At 39.6% G+C, this 17,183-nt stretch overlaps 1 protein-coding gene across 1 annotated transcript in view; it reads right to left on the minus strand.

Moving 5' to 3' along the window:
- The window catches only part of nxn (nucleoredoxin), a 78,541-nt gene that overhangs the window by 11,327 nt on the left and 50,031 nt on the right, over positions 1-17,183 (minus strand). Inside the window, exons 2-3 of the mRNA XM_015032602.1 lie at positions 3,991-4,108; positions 76-209 (exon numbers count right to left, since the gene is read on the minus strand). Of these exons, the coding sequence (XP_014888088.1) occupies positions 76-209; positions 3,991-4,108 (252 nt within the window). The remainder of the gene's footprint in view (positions 1-75; positions 210-3,990; positions 4,109-17,183) is intronic.

Below are 17,183 nucleotides of genomic sequence, written 5' to 3' on the forward strand. Positions count from 1 at the left end.
AGAGTTCAGACGCCTGGAAATTAAACCAAAAAAACCAAAAAGGGGCTCCTCTTTGTCTTCTCACTCCTCACTCACCCAGTGTGCTGAGAAATACACTCCCACATAGTGTCCCTCCAGAGAGCTGCTGTCTGCTGTCTGCCTGTTGTTCCTGAGCAGAGGCCCCGCCACCACCTCTGCGAAGGGCTTCGGGCCCCAGGGGAACTCCAGACCTGAGAGGAGGGGTGGAGGGGAAACATGGGAAGAGATTACTGCTAAATTCACAGCTGAAGGCCTAAATGTTTAACATCCAGGTAGAACAGAGATGACTGGTTCATTATTTGTTTGGAAGCTTCTCCATAATGTAACTACAAACTACTGTTGGCACCCCAACAACAGCAAGCTCACAGGGCTAATCATTAGCTAATAAAAGTAGTTGAAAACAGAAAGGTCACCATCTTTCTTTCTTTTTTTTTTTTTTTAAGTTTTGTTTGATGAAAATAGTAAACGTCCCCTAAATGTTTAACAGCAGGCAGGCGGAACAGAGATTGCTCGTTCATTATTTGTTAGGAAGCTTGTTCATAATAACACTACAAACAGTGTGCTAACAATAGCAGGGTCATGGTGCTAACTATTAGCACCAACAGCAGTCATAGTTAATAAAAGTCCTTGAAAGCACTTTGAAGAAAGGTCATCATTCTTCATTTTTAGTCTTGTTTGACTAAATTAGAAAATCCCCTAAATGCTTAACAGCAGGCAGGTGGACCAGAGATTGCCGATTCATCATTTGTGTGGAAGCTTGTCCATAACTGAATGACAAACCGCTGTTGGCGTGCTAACTATTAGCGCTAATTGCACTTGTAGCTAATAAAAGTTTTTGGAAACAGTTTGAAGAGAGGTCACCATCTTTACTTTTAGTCTTGTTAGACAAAAAAATATGTTTCATTTCCTACGTGTTTAACAGCAGGCAGGTAGAGCAGAGATTACTGGTTCATTATTTGTCTGGAAGCTTGTCCAGAAAGCAACTACAAACTGCTGGTAGCATGCTAACAACAGCAGGCTCACAGTGCTAAATGTTAGCCTGAAATGCACTAATGGCAAAGAAAAAAAAATGTTGAAAACTGGTTTGAGAAAGGTCATCATCTTTTGTTTTTAGTTTTGTTTGACTAAAATAGCCACTACAAGCTGCTGTTGCGTCCCAACAACAGCAGGCTCTGTTAATGCTAACTATTAGCTCTAATGACCAATAAAAGTTGTTGAAAACTGTAAGTAGTGTGTTTTTAGTATTGTTTGACTACAATTGTAAATCTTGAACCGTTTTGTGCAAATCTTAATCTACCGTGTACATCCATGATAATAACTCAGTACATGAAAACTTTCACACTACTTACAAAACATGCCATCATAAACCTGAATGCTAACTTGATGTGCATCCAGAGTGGCCAGAAATAAAGTAAAAAAAAAAAAAGAAAAGAAAAAAAAAAGCAGCAAATTGTCTGATTCCAGACACCAAGCTGCAAATTTTTTTTATTTTTTGGTGACATCTACTTTTTGAAACACACACACACATGCCAAACACACACACGCATACAAAAAAGAAGAAGAAAAAAACAGTTTTAATGAACATGAAAAGCCAAGCCTCTCAAGCAAATCATTGCTGCCTGTAATTCTGCCCTCCAGCTCTTTTTGACACTTTTCATTTCCTTTTCAGCGTGCTCTCATTGTCCTGCTCCTGCTCTGGAGATGCATTTGGTAAAACCCCCCCCCCCAAAAACCGAGGGTCTGGAGGGTAATAATAAATAAAACCTTGTATGGCTGATCATAATAGCCTCTTTATGTGAGCGCGGTTGTCTAGTGCTTCATTAGGCAGGAAGGACACGTCTGTGCTGCGCTGGCGTTCCCTTTCATTGTTGTCCTGATTGTAAACGTGCACTCCATCTTTACGCTGCAGGCCAGTCTGCCGCCACTCAAGTCAGGCCTTTTCACAGAGAGTGAAAGGCAGAGAGAACATTACTGAGGGTCCTTTCTCACACACCCCTCCCAGTTTCAGCGTGCAGAAAAAAACCCCCGGTGTTACTGCCCTTTTCCAATTCAAACACCAAAACGTAGGACTGCAGGAGAGGGATCGGTTTGTTACATTGTCACACCTGATTAATAAATCAGTGAAATGACAGAAAAGTCAGAAAATATCAAGTCCAAGATTATACTCACTGAAAAATCCTCATTTGCAGAGATCAATCTTTTCTCTTAAAAAAAAAAAATGGGAGTCTGAGGAGGGTTTAATAAAAATCCTGAGATACTCTTGTTCCCTCATCTTTTCTGTTTTCCTGCCATCAACAACATGTTTCCCTTTATTTTCCCCCAACATCAGACAGAGATGAGGCACTTTGGAAGATTTTTTATTTCTTCAGCTGCAGAGGACGAAATAAATGCAGCCTCACTTTTGTTAATTATCTGTCTTCACTTCAAAGTGCATGGAATACAGGTTTTTCCAGATAAGTCGCTGTGAAATGGTCACATTGTAAGAATCACAGAATTATAGCACTAGAATTATAGTTGCATTAACCCAAACAAGGAGGAAAAGTTATAACTCTAAACTCTAGAGCTTGTACAAGTAAAGGGTTTTAACCTGGATTATTATTACAGCATCATTAACATGCATGTAATAATAAGAATTGACATTATTACATTTTGTCCATATCTATTTTGCATTTACAGACTAAATGCTTTATTGTTTTTGAATAATTGTTTTTCAATATTTGACTACTTCTAAGGAAAAATGAGTTAATAATAATTACAACACTTATTTTCCCAGTGGGATCAATAAAGTATTTTTGAACTGAATTTGAATTTAATTGAACTGCTAAGCCTGTTTAATTGGTGGGAGCTCTAATTCTAATTCACTTTCCTTACAGTTTGTTTTATTCCTGGCATTTTCAGGAATTCAGTTTAAAAAAATAATTAAAAAAAAGAAAAAAGTTCCATGTGCCATAAAAGCCACACCGAAAGTCATTAGAAAATGAGACAAAGAATGCCAGAAAATGAATTTTAAAGATTTATGTCACTCCAGAGCTGCAACCAGTTGGAACATAACTTCCATCATATTTTCCAGAATGGTTTTCCATCCTTTCAGTGGTTGTTGACTGGAGAATCTGTCATGCCGACTTTGCTGGGAGACGCACATCTGGCCTTCAGACGTAGCAGCAAGTTTTAGTGTTGATGACCGGCGCCATGTTTGCCATTTGTGAGACAGTGGCTTCTTTTAATACTCGGGGATTTGAACATACATGAATATACTTGCCTTTATAGCCCAGATATAATTTTGCACCAAAATTCATTCTTGAAATAATTTTCTGACATCATAACCTCACTTAAACATTCAGACTTTGTGCTTTAGCACACTTTATTACTATTCTGGGCCAAAAGGACCAGAAATTATTAATCCAGAAAGGAAACGTTTGCTACAAACATACTTTAACTGTTTCGGACATTGACACAGTAAATACAGTTACAACTACGTAGGTGAAACTGGATTATGCATTACAACTACATTGCGTATATAAACTCTTCAGTATAATCGCCATAAATTGTCCATTTTGAATGATTTATTTGGTTGTGCATTTTCTTTTTGACATAACAGTAATTCCCCCTGCATACAATAACAGTTTTTGTGTAATGACATACTGTAACACCAGATTGTCTCCTACGCAGCCACAGTAATGCTGGGTGTTACCCACAAGCCAGAGCGAATGATGAATGCTTCCCACCAAGATTTCAGGGTAATAAAGCCATGACATGGAAAATTTATATGTTCTACTGTCCTTTTTACCCTGTTATGCGTTTGGTTGGCCTTATAAACGGTGGTTTCCTGAAAGGCTTAATGGTTAAAATTAACCCCAAACTCCAAAACCATCCAGTGAAGTGAAATAAGGTCAGAGCTTCGAGAAAAAAAAAGTGAGAAATGAATCTGAGTGTTGGTCACAACACGGTGCGCATGCAGGTCATTGTTCTCACCTTTAGGGTCGTCTCTCACCACCAGCAGACCGTTTCGACACACCACCTTTCCTGTCGCAGCGTCCACGAACACCAACGAAGGAATGCTGGTTACTTTGTACTTGTTCCACAGTTTCATCTGCGGAGAAAGGTGAGGGGGTGGGGGGAAAAAGAAGAGAGCTTAAAGTAAGTGGATGGAAAACACCTCCAGGGAGCAGACTTGGGTTTATTTTGGTTGTAGATGGGAAACAATTTACCCGGGCTAAAATTACATCTCCATTCCTGGTGGGTGTCCACCAGAAGTACCAGAGTGTAAACAAATGTCACCAGAATACGACAAGTATTTTAGAGAACAAACATGCTCTCTGTTGTTTAAAGGAAGAGCACGGGACCGAGGGAGAAGAAAAGCAGCCCTGAGGGCGAGCTAATAACAGAGGGTGGGAAAGAAAGGACGGGTCAGTCGGACGGGGCTCACGGCGTTCCTGCCATGACGCAAAGAAAGCTCGACGCAGAAACGCAGCTTAGAGGGATTCGTGCGTCTTGAAAAACATCTGCGGGCGTCGTGTTCAGTAATGCCTTCTGGATGACACAATGACGCAGAGAGGGCCTCGTAAAGCCAGTGAGGACGCTCTAGAGACAGAAATATGAGCGTGAACTATTCAGGTGGGTTCAGGGATCGGTGCAGACCTCAACATCAAAGAGGAGGTAAACCTTTTCAGAGGCTCACTTTCCACATCGCAGACAAGAGACTCAAATTTGAAATAGTGGCTTCAAGAGGCCGACGCTTCTTGTGGATTTAAGTCACGTGATTTAAAAATGTAAACAAGAAGAAAGGGTTTACATTAGTTTCACCCTTTTTGAATGTCTTTTAAAATAACCTAGTTAAAGATGCAATATGTGACTTTTACTTTTATGAAAAAGTGAAAAGTTTACATTTATTGAAACTGTCAACATGTCGTATGGTACGAGACTGATATTCTATGAAAAAAGAAATTGAGCTGTCTGCCTTCTCCCAGTATCATCTAGAAACAACCAATCAGAGCCAGGAGGCGGGTCTTAGCGCTGTCTATCACCCCTTTGGGGGTGCTGCTCATCCCCCAAAACTAAACTATTAAAATTTTAACAAATAGCTTTCTTGCATTCAATAAGTCTTTGTCAAAATTAAGATGTTTATGTATATATATATATATATATATATATATATATATATATATATAAATTATTTAATTAATTAATTTATTCCTAACAAAGTATTGACAAGCAAGAAAAACTTTTTATTTTTCTTTAGCATATTCCAGGTCTGAAAAGAAGACAAAATGGAATATACGTCTTCCATTTTGTTAGTTTCCCTGTTTGCTTTCTGTAATATAAATATGTAATACAGCTAAAAGTACAAGTCTGGTATGGCAGTCCTAAGCTCTTCCACATAATGAATGTTCAGGAATCTCAAAAGTGATTTAGCACAGACAGCAACTATAAAAGGGCATGGGTTACTAGACATAAAAAAAGTGAAGAAAATCCCATAAATCATGTTGTCAAATCTGCCCTCAGTCCTTTTTTTTTGATGAAATGCTTCAGCGTTAATGAAGAGGTGTTAAGAACATTTGTGTCATAAACGTGTTTCTGCTCCTGTACCCGCCGCAGAGAAGATTTAAGATAAGAACTGACAGCTGAGGCACTACAGAGTCATGAGAGAAGTGAACTGAATATAAGGAAGGAAAGTAACGCACACTGCTGGAGAGAGGGAAGGCATGTGCTGCATTTTGACAAGATTAAGATAAGAACAATACGTGCGTTATGATATAGTATACTTGCATAATGGCAATAACTTCAGAAAAAGTCGTTTAGTTAGTAACAGCATTAGTTAAATGTAAGCAGTAAAAACAGCAAAGAAATCTAAAACCATCAAATGTATAAAACCCTAAACTATGAGAAGATTACACGCAGCACGCTTTAGTATATGTAATCTCCTCCACCTCCCGTATTTGGGAGGTGGAGGAGAGTGCAAAAGTGATTTTCTTGCATCTAAATTTTATGCTAACCAAAGTAAAGCTAACATAGCTTAAGGGAATCAACATTTTTCTAAATAAAATGCAATACAATCTATGTTTTTATGATTCCTTTATTATTCAGCTTACTATGCAAAATGGGACACAATCTTGAGCAGGCGAATTGTCTGGAATAACTGTAAAAAAAACAAAACCCCAAAACAAAACTAAACAAAAAAACATGTGGCTAAATTAGCCGCTAATTAAAATGACTTCCCAATTTCACGTCCAAAGAACCGAAATCCTCAAAAACAAACAGGTCAATTATGTGAACCGCTAATAAACATGGCATAACAGAAGTGGCTGGAGGAACATGGCGTTCTCTCAAGGAGGCTGAAAATTGCATTTAAAAAGATATATTACATGGTTCTAACATATTTCAAAATAACCAATTATTGCAAAAACAAAACAAAAGACTGTCCTGGCCAGCAGTCAGAAAACACATGAAGCCAATTAGCCCAGAATGAAAATAATTTTATTTATTTATTTATTTATTTTTATTTTTCTTGTGAAACTGCAGAAATGACTGATGAGCAGCAGGCTTGAGTACATAACAACACTCTGGTTTAACTACGCCAATAACCCTTGACAAAGAGGTCACAGACAGTTGCAACTCCAGGGAATTCCTAATCCATACTCAAGATCCATGCTCTCCAAGAAGTGTGAGCATTAGAGTCACTCTCCACTCGATGCCCACAGCGCTAATTGGATCATGCTTGACTGAGAATAACATCGTATACCCGCTGTGGGGCCGCTGCGCGTGGAGATACTGAGGTTTACAATCCTTGATAATCAAAGATCACGGTGATTCTCTTCAGTGGTTCCCTTGATGGGACCACTAACCGCCTGCCAGGGTGTGAATTCCCAGCGTATCCACATTTAAATGTTGCACGTCGTGCGTGGCACGTCAGTTTCACGCGTCTTTGCACCCCTAGTTTTCATGCCTGACTCTTCAAGCAGGTTAGCTCCGGTGGTGATCCCTCAAAGCTCCATGGCCACAGACTTTAAAACAGACCCACCTACTTCAAGCTTTGGCTCGGTCCTTGTTCTGGAATGCCTCAAGTCTACCCAGCAATAAAAAATACGACAACAAAAAAATGAACGTGTTCTGTAACTGGTGGGTCCCCAGTGGTTGTCACTGTGTTGAGGGAAACAAAGTGGAAGATTCCCCCCACACCCTGTCCAACTCAACCCATGATGGAGCTCCCTCTCCTCACAGATCTACTTTCACTGAACCGCCGCGGCCCGAGGCATCTGCCAGATGCTTCCATTGCTGCTTCGCAACAACAGTGTCACTACAAAGGAGAGTGAAAGCCTTTATAACCGAGGACATGAGAGCTATCCTACCGTGGTAGCACATACCAGATAAGTCCTTTTTATCTTTAGCATTATAAATGAGGAACATAGCTGATAACCCTCTAAGTTCTTGGGGAAAAGAAAACAGAAAGAACATTAGACGGGTTAGGAAGTCATTAGTGTTTAGAAACTCCAACAATGCTCAGGAAATCGTGAAGAATTCAATAAGGATGTTGATTCATGGGAGACAAAACACAGTTGCAGATCTTATAAATCAAACTTCAATGCACTAATCAAGTAAGCCACTGATAGCACTGCCTGGAAAGTCATCTAGGGACTGACCATCCCCTCCCCCTTCTGACATGTTCAACAAAAGCACTTGTCTTTTCAGAGACTTTTTTTATTGGAAGTGCCTGCAGGCGTTGTGATCTCTGACCGTAAAGATTTACAGTAGAGGAGCAAAAGAGGGCAGAGACTGTGCGCCTCTCGGATGGATCCTCGAGGAATAAAGCCATGCCCTGTGCAACGGCTTCATCAGAAAATGCAGTCAAACTCAAGCGGATGCATTGGCGGCATCAACACTTGGTCTGAATTCTGAAATGTTGAGTCGTTTTATCATTTTTCAGCTTGCAGACGGATGAGAAACACCCGTCTTTGCTCCCGTTACTCCCTTTTTGGCCAGGCCCCAGTCGCTAGCTTCGGCTTACATTCCTCCAGGCTGCGCCCCGCCTCCGCTCGATCTGCTCCCGAGGCTCTCAGTAAGCGCCTGTATCCATTTCAAAACGCTGCTGCTGCTCTTCATGGCTACAAAAGGAAGCCCCTCACCCTCCCACCTCTCAGATCACAGCGAGCTGGATCGTCTGACCCGACTGTCGCCTTAGCTCGTTCGAGAGTCCTCCCTGCTGTACACATCTAAAAGCCCGTGACAGCCGGCGACCCGTCCTCCTGTGAGCACGTGGTGACGACTCTCTCTGAACTTTGAACTCCGCCTCAACGTCGTTTCCATCAAAACCGTCAGGTTACGGGAAGCTGACCAGTTCTGTGTTTGAATGGCTACGATTGGTGGCGATCTGCTGATCAGAAACACAAAAATTCAATCTGTTCATTCAGAAGCATTAGTTGGTTGAAATGACAACACACTTCAAGTGTGGATGTTGTTACTGAGAGAAAACAAAACTTCGCAATTTCCAGCAACACTGACGTGTTTAAGAATGAAGTGAGAGGAGAAGCAAAACAGGTGAGAAGCCTCCAGTGCCTGGTTCATAGGGCAAGATTGTAAAATTGTTGGACGATTTTCAAAACCTGAGACCTGATGATAAAAATATCGATATAACAGGTTTGGTAATACATTTTGGTGAACGGAACGGCTTAAACCTACACACCAACACTCACATGTCAGATGGGAAATCTCGCAAAAACCTCACGAGATAAAACATGAGTTCAGAGTAAACAAACATGGCCGACAAGAAAGAAGCATTGGCAATATTTTCTGGACTGTTTTTAACAGAGAAAAAAAAAAACTAAAGGTTTCTCCACCTGTCTTTCAAATCGGATTTCAGTGGAGGAGTGCGGGGGGGGGCAGGGTGATTTCTTTTTGTCGAGTGGATCTTGAAGACAGAAACTGAATATATTTTGATAAAATGCACAAACATTTTCAGGTGTGCACCCCCACACCTCTTCCCCTCCATGAAAAGAAGAAACCGAGTCAAAACATTAAGCGAGACATCCAGTTCTTCATTTCAAAAGATAGCCCTGTCCCATCAGCTGGAAGATTTTACTGAGAGAGAGCTCTACAACGCTCCGCTTAAAAAACAGAAACATTTCAGATTAACATTTGTCCAAACCGTTTCAATTTTCCAATACACACTGGGCAAAAAAAAAAAAAAAATTCTTTAAAAAGTTCTAAGAAAAAACCTGAACTTTACTAAATTTGGAACTGACAAGTCAAAGGTTTACAGATTCTGGCGATCAGAAGTTTCCCTCAAAATATCTGATGACTACATCGCAAGCGACTTTTCAGTCTGTGAGCTACTGCTTCCTAATCCTTTGGATTTCTCCTCATTAAACTCACAGCTTTGTTCATAAAAAAAGAAAAAAAGAAGGGAATCCTCTGCAAACCGCTAATGTCATCGTTACAAACCCTGTCCTGCGCCAACCAGCTGCAGCATTGGGGAAAATGCACAATAGGTGAAAACTGCAGGATTTGCACCATCCGTCCATCCCCAGCGCCAAATGTGACATCAATCATGCATTTAATAATCCTGTAATATTTCGCTCCTGCAGAACACAGATGGGAGACACCGGCTATGTTATAAAGGAGCCCCATTGTTGCCAAGGAAACCACCCCCCCCCCCCCCCCCCACACCTCTTCCCCTCCATGAAGTCAGGACATGTCACCGAGTGGCAGACACTTTGTGGGCTCTTAGTTAATAATTCAGAGATAAATACATGGGTTTGTGCTGGAAACAGGTGCCAGAATGTCAGAGGGCTAACCAAGCAGAAAAAACAAAAAAATGAATGAATGAGGGAGTTTGCAAAGAGAGTGAATGTTTCCCCAATTCAGCCTTGTAAGGGACTACAAAGACCCTCACCTCCTGCATCGTGAAAAGTTTTTATGTGGTGACGGAACGCAGTGAGGAACGGGGGGGTGTAAAGGAGCAAAAAGACACGGCTCAATGAGAATCCGCAGCATTGTCCCTGAACAGAAGTGGGCTTGGCCCTGAGGGTGACATTCTGCCAGGTCAAAGGTCAGATTAGCAGGGGGTGCATACTTCCCTCCTAGTGGTGTTTAGATCAGCCCCCCCCCCCATGACCCCATAATACACTAAAAGTCCTTTAGCCCTCCTGGAATCTTCCGGTTTCTAGATGAGAACAAGATGTAACCTGCTACACAAACACACCGTGTCCACATTAAAGTGGGAAAATGTTTTTTTTTTTTACTTTAATCCACCATAAACTGACATCAGTGACTCATCAGCCACAAGAATGCGTTACTTTGAACAGCATTTGCTTCGCAAGGAGAGCGAAATGAAGGAAGAAAAAGAAAAAATGAAAGAAAAAAAACCCACCCGTCTGGTTGGAATCAAGTGTGATCATCATGTGATTCCAGGCATCTGTTTCCCATGTGATCCATTTTTCAGATGCCTGATATGTTGTTTAACCCACTCCTCAGCTTTTACTGAGATAAACCCGATCCGTGTTTCTCAGAGGTACAAAGAAGGGGCTCAGCTGTTAGACATCTAGTTATACTGACATTGTTTTTGTAATGCCTCATAAATGTATTTCCTCCGCCTCTCAAACCTTTCCCATTTTAGCACAGTAGAACCGCAAATAAATATATATTTATGTGACAAATCAAAAGAAAATTGGTCTTAATTGCGCTTCATTGTGAAGTAGAAGGAAGACAACGCAATGACTTAAAAGAAAATGGATTTGAAGAAGAGACAAAAGAAAGAAACCATTGTTTAAAAAAAAGAAAGCCGTAAAAGGGGCTGTTCAATGTATCAGCTAGCAGGTGGTCTGGACAGACGACAACACTGAACTGGGTAGAGTGTGTACACAGCACTAGAGCTGAAACAATTCATCAGATTAATCGCAATGAATCGATTACTGAAATAATCATCAGCTAATTTAGTAATTGATTAATCACTAACTGGAGTGTACAGAGTAAAAAAAAGGCCATTTGCTGAAACAACAACATACTCAGAGCAGCAAAAACTATACAAAAATATGCACACCATGCATTTAAGATAAAAAAAAAATATATATATATATATATGTACTTTTGTCTGTAAATTTGTTCTACCCACTCCTCAAGTGATAGTTTTAGCTTCACCTGGTTCAAGTTCTGTATCTCTAAACTTCTTTTGCTATGTGATTATTAATCGGTTATTTAAAAAAAAGAAAAAAAGGATCAGCCCTGCACTGTGATGATGCTGAGTCAGACAGAAGGGACTGAGCTTTTCACATGCTGATGTTAGAAGATTTTTTTGTGCTTCCTTTCCTACAAATGATCGAGTGTCCAGTAAATGAATTTTCTTATTTAAAAAAGGAACTGACTTGTTTATTTGCATCTTTTAATGCATTTCTATTGAAAGAAATAGAGATTTTAAAAAATGGTTTCTTTATCCGATTATTCATCAGAATAATCGGTTGAATAATCGATTACTAATATAAGTTAGTATTTTGTAGGGTACAGCTAAGTCTGGACATCACTTTAAAAAACCCATTCACATGCAGAAGCAGAGTGGTGGAAGCACTTTAATTTTTAAAAGTTAATGTGAAATGTTTTATTTCTCAGCTGTTGTTGCACTTAAATTTTTTATTTTTTTTTACTTCAACCTTGAGACTAAAAGTGATGTTTGAATCCTATTCCATTTTAAGAAATAACATGTTTTCTTATTTAAAAAAGGGGATGAACTGTTATTTTTTGCTAACATTTTCTCATACATTTATTTTCCTAGCTTAACTTTAAGCTAGTAACTTTTTTTTTTCTTTTAAATCGGGACATAAAAAAAAATCAGATTAATTGATTAATCGTCAGAATAATCGATCAAATGATCCATTACTAACATCATTGTTTGTATTTTGTAGGGCTACAATCAACACTGGATATCTCTTTAGAAACCCCATTAACACACAGAAGCAGGGTGGTGGCAGCATCATGCTGTTGGGGAAGTTCATATTTTGAAAAACATGGGTCTTTTTCTTTCCTCTCCCTAAATTACATCACTCTTTGCGTTGGACAATCACATAAAATCCCAATTAAGAAAAAACAGCACAAAGAAAAAACATGCCAGGCTGTGTGTCTTGAGAGAATTTCAAAGTGAATATTTCTGCAAGAGACCATGCGTAAAAATCCTCCATCATGCAACGCAATTCTCAGAATGTCCTGCCCTGATTCTGCTTTATCTTCTCTAGCACCAGTCAGGAATCCTTCTAGCTTTAATCTCTGATCTCTGCTGGTCAGTCATTAAGCTGGGTCTGCGTAATGATTCACCTCCTGGCGCAGTGTTTAAAGCCCGGTTCATAAACACTGAATCCTGATTTCCAAGTTGGTCTTACACTCTGCTATCAGCTTACACTTCATCAGGTCAGGGCCTGCAGGCTCTGACAGACACACAGATATAGATGATATAGAGCTGGTCTGGCCCTGGCCCCGCTCAGCCAGTTACCTCAGAGTGACCCCTCTGTAATGGGCTTTCGAGTCTCACAGCTCATGACTTGGAAGGAGAGGTGCATTTTTTTTATGTTTATCTTTTGCATATCGTGTGCCAAAAGGTAATATGACTGCACATGCTCCGTCCACAGTAATCGAACACGTACGGAATTCGGATTCCGTACGTGCCAAGAGAAATACTTTGCATAGCTTATTTAAGAGGGAAAAGAGAATTAAACAAAAAAAAAAAACTGCAAAGACCGAAAGAGTGATTAGTATGAAAGAGTAAAAAAACCCTACAGGTTTGTTTCCAGCATCTCAGAAAGTTTTAAAGCTGCAGTTCTTATCTTTTAAATACAATGTTATTTTTACATATTTGCTAAAAATGTCATGTGACATGAGATAGTTTGTAAAAAAACAAAACAAAAACAAAAAAAAAAACATTAGCCTCTTTCCTGTTTTCCTGCTGCCACCTGCAGAAATGCACTGCTTGGTCAGAAACAACTAATCAGAGCCAGGAGGAGGGGCTTAGCGCTGTCAAGCAGGTATGCATATGCACTGCTCAATCTTTTAATGGTGGAGAAACAACTTACTACAGGAAAACTGCTTATCTAACCACCCTGAGCATTTACAGCATGTTCCGGTGTGGAAAGCTAGCTTTAGCCCACCAGTTTCCAAGATGCCTGAGAGAGCAGCCCTCCACTACTCAGTTCCTTCAGACTAGCTAGCAGTAATTAGCAAACACCTGATGGAAGTAGCTCATCTTAAGAGCTACTTCTCAGTGAAACAGTGGTAAAAACATTGCTAAAGAATCAACAGAGGAGCCATGTTATGATGACTTCCTGAAGGCAGAGTTTCAGAAAGAGCAAGGGCTTCTTAAAGACACAGAGGCCCAATTTCAAATTACAAAGTCAAATTTCTTTTAAGTCATAGTTGATATATAAAATATTTTTAGAACAACTGAAGGTAACAGTCAGTTGATTATGCTATAAAATGATGCCAAGAGCCTGTAAGATGCACAACACTGATTATTTTGTTTGTCCCAAAAGAATCAAGACAGACATTTTAAGAAAGCTAATCCAAGCAGCTGAAATTAATAAAGCTTCTGCTTTCAATTGAAAAAATAAAAAATAAAATCATTTTATCAACATTAAATCTGTGCAGTAACCATCAAATGTTAATGACAAACCAAAAAAAAGACTTTAAAACAGGCCCACAGCCAGTTTGTATGTGCTCTTTCAATGCTTGCTGTTAAATTAGCTACACTCTGCTAACAGGCCCTGTGCAGCTGTGAATCAGATCCAGTCATTACTGTGTCTCTGGTACCCCGATTTCCTGAAGTGCTGATGGCTGGGGAGGAGACGTATGTTGGCGTGTGTGTGTGTGTGTGTGTGTGTGGAGTGGGGGAGGTGTTTGGTGATTTCCACAGCATCCCTATTGTGACCTCTGTTTGCCCCCTGCATTTAAGCACCCACCACTCCTCTCTCCCTCCCTCCACACCGGAGCCATGGAAAGTCAGCCAGAGTCTGCCGGAGCCCAATCCCCGATCCCATCACAACAACACATTAATATTTATGGAAATTTGAAGGAAGCATTTCAGACACATTATCAGCGTGTTCGGCATAAATCACGATCGCTCTGGATCCCGTAGGTTTTATATTCCAGCTAATGAACCGTGAGGCGGCAGATTTGGCTAAGCTACAGCGAACGCAGTTAAAAATTGAAGCCAATTTGTCAGCAGATTGAAAATGGAGACCATATGAAGCATTACAATAGTTTATGAGGAGCTAGTTGCTACACGGGGATTCAAACCAATGCTCCTCCTGGGTGATTAAGTCTTGCCCAGGTCATCCTTGTAAATGAAATTTTAAATCTCTTCTACTGGTTAAATTAGCCAACTCAAGACTGACCTTGAATATTTATTTTTATTCTATTTTTGAACTATTTATTGGATTATTTTCTGGCACTTTATTGATACTTTAGACATGGGTCATTAAAGTTCATCATTATGGTCAAGATGACTTCCTAAAGTTCAAACTAAGCATCAAAAGGATCCTTTAGCATAAACCAAGTATTTTGTAACTCAGGGGTCTGCAACCTGCGGCTCCGGACCCTCGAGTGGCTCTTTGGTTTTTCCACTGTGGCTCTTAATAACTCTGTTGGTTCTTCATCATTTTCAGTCAATGTAAAAAAAATATAATAATAAAAATAATAATTTTATATATATATATATATATATATAGCCATAATAACAAATTTAAGTCTTGGTCATTTTTCTGTTTGAGTTTATTGTACTTCAATGGTTTCCATGGTTACCAGATCTCAGAGTTTCCAACACCTTGTTGAATTGATGCCATGAAGAACAAAGAGCAGTTCTGAAGGTATAAGAAAGGCAGAATTAGGAAGGCACCTAATTAAAAAAAAAAGTATAAATATATAAAAAAAAAAGATCTGCACTTGTCCATTTTCAGGAGGAGAATTTTCAAGAGAAAGAAACTTAACTTCAGCCCCTCTAGTCTGGGTTTTTAGGGCACATCTAATAAAGTGGAGGGTTATTTTTAGCTCCATTGTGCCCGACACTATCGGGAAGAAACCTCATAAATCTCAGTGACATGCTGCATCCACTTTACCTCGTAAAGCTGCAGACAACATGCCTGTGGACGGAGTCTCACACACACACACGCACACACAAGCACCCTATTTGAGCTCCGAAAGCCAGATTCGGTCCACATACTCCATTATTTATCATCTTATGAATTGTTTATTGTTGATGCAAAGTAAAAAAGAAAAAGTAAATAAATAAATAAAAAAAGTACCAGCTTCAAGATCAACGGCGCTAAGCTAAGGCTAAAAGCTGCTCATTACGACGAGTCGTATTCAGACATGCAGTTTCTGCTCACATGGAGACACTTTACATCCACCCATTAACCAGTTTCCTTTTCCAGTCAAACGCTCACTAAAAGTGACATCTGTTTGGCTCCAGCTGCAGAACGGCTCTATGCGTTTTTATAGCCCAGCTCTACATATGGACCTCCCTTGCATCTCTCCCAGCTTCCCCTCCCAGCCCCCCGCCTTCCTTGCTGCCAGCACGCTTCAGCCTTTTGCTTGTTCCTCCTCCCCAACATACGTTTCACTGCAGCAGTGACAAGATTGACACTTAAATTGGCTTGGAAGTTAAGAATCCCTTAAGACTGTATTTGAGAGAAAACTATGAATAAACCCACAATACCAGTTAGAGAAAATATGGGTTTATTTTAAATTGTAAATACTCTCAATCGGTTGAAATGTTATTTATAATTTAAGTGAGGTATGCTTGGGATACCTTTTAACTGGGATGCCCCGATCCACTTTTTAAACTTTTATTCTAAATCTCAGAGATCTGTATCAGCCGATACTGATCCGATATCGGCTGAATTAACTTGAACGTCTTTTTTTAAAACATAGATGTAAATGTATTGAATTATAAATGTATTTGATAACTTGAACACACCAGTAGCTTCACAATCTTTGTCAAAATAACTAAAGTTTAATTTGCTCAAACAGTGCAATTAGGAGTAAAACAGCCAAAGTAAAATAAATAAACTGAAACAGGCTGACCATCTTGATAACACATGTAAAAAATAAACTGCAACAAACCATTCAAATGGTTCAGAAAATGCAACTAGGAATTATAAATATAATCTAAAATAAATAATAAAGCCTGACGTCGCTCAGAGCACAAAGCACAGAATTAGAATGAATAGATCCACCTTATGAATTGTGTATATCATCACTGATACCGGATGCAGAATTTTTCTTTTTCCCCCAATATTGGGACCGATACAGATATTAGCATCGGATCGGTCCATCTCTACCATTTAAGTTTGTATTATTGATAAAAAAACAAAGTTATTCTCAGATGAGATGGGTTGTCTTAAACCAGCATAAAAAAAAAACGACAAAAAACCCCACAGAGTGTAAAAAGAACAAATCTGCTCTGAGGAACACTTCAAAAAGACACCGACTTCAGACCTCAGAGGCTCTGACCGAACACACCCGGTCCTCTTTTCTTGACAGCCAAGTTCATGGAATGAGGTGTAGATCTCTGCCAGACAACCCGAGGCTATACCTCACTTGAAAAGTAAAAAAAAGGGTTCTGATGTGAAGCTCAGAGCCACTTCTGATACTCCTGCAGAACCTCAAAATAAAACGTCCATCCATTTGTTACCCAATGTCAGAACAATGCAGGCAACAGAGACGGTGAGACGCCGTTCTCTCCTTAAAAATTCCTCCGGCGTTTACTGAGAAATCCAACGGGACAACCTGGAGGTAAGCAGAGGGGGAGAGGATTTCCTTCAGGTGTGTGGAAAACGTCAAGACTGTTCAGTTCAGTGAAGGAGGGTCACTACTGCACCAAAAACATACAAGAGTCCAACCAATTCTCCATTTCAAAAGATACAGTACGATGCAGTGGCGCCTCTAAGCATATCTAAAATTAATGGCCCGTTCAGGAAAAAGTATTTTCTTGTTTGACATAGAAAACCAGACCAGGTTTAAACTCTGATATAAGAGGAAATTAAAGGACTAAACCAGTGAAGTGAATCTTTTTTTGAATGTTTTCATGTAAAAAAAAAAAAAAAAAACACTTTTGAAAAAAAAAAAAAAAAAATTAAAATTTTTTTTTTTTTAAAAAAAAAAAAAAAATTTAAATTTGGGAGGGTTTGACTTTACCA

Source organism: Poecilia latipinna, unplaced genomic scaffold, assembly GCF_001443285.1.
Source record: "Poecilia latipinna isolate Pla-1442-1.1 unplaced genomic scaffold, P_latipinna-1.0 Scaffold246, whole genome shotgun sequence".
Taxonomy (NCBI): domain Eukaryota; kingdom Metazoa; phylum Chordata; class Actinopteri; order Cyprinodontiformes; family Poeciliidae; genus Poecilia; species Poecilia latipinna.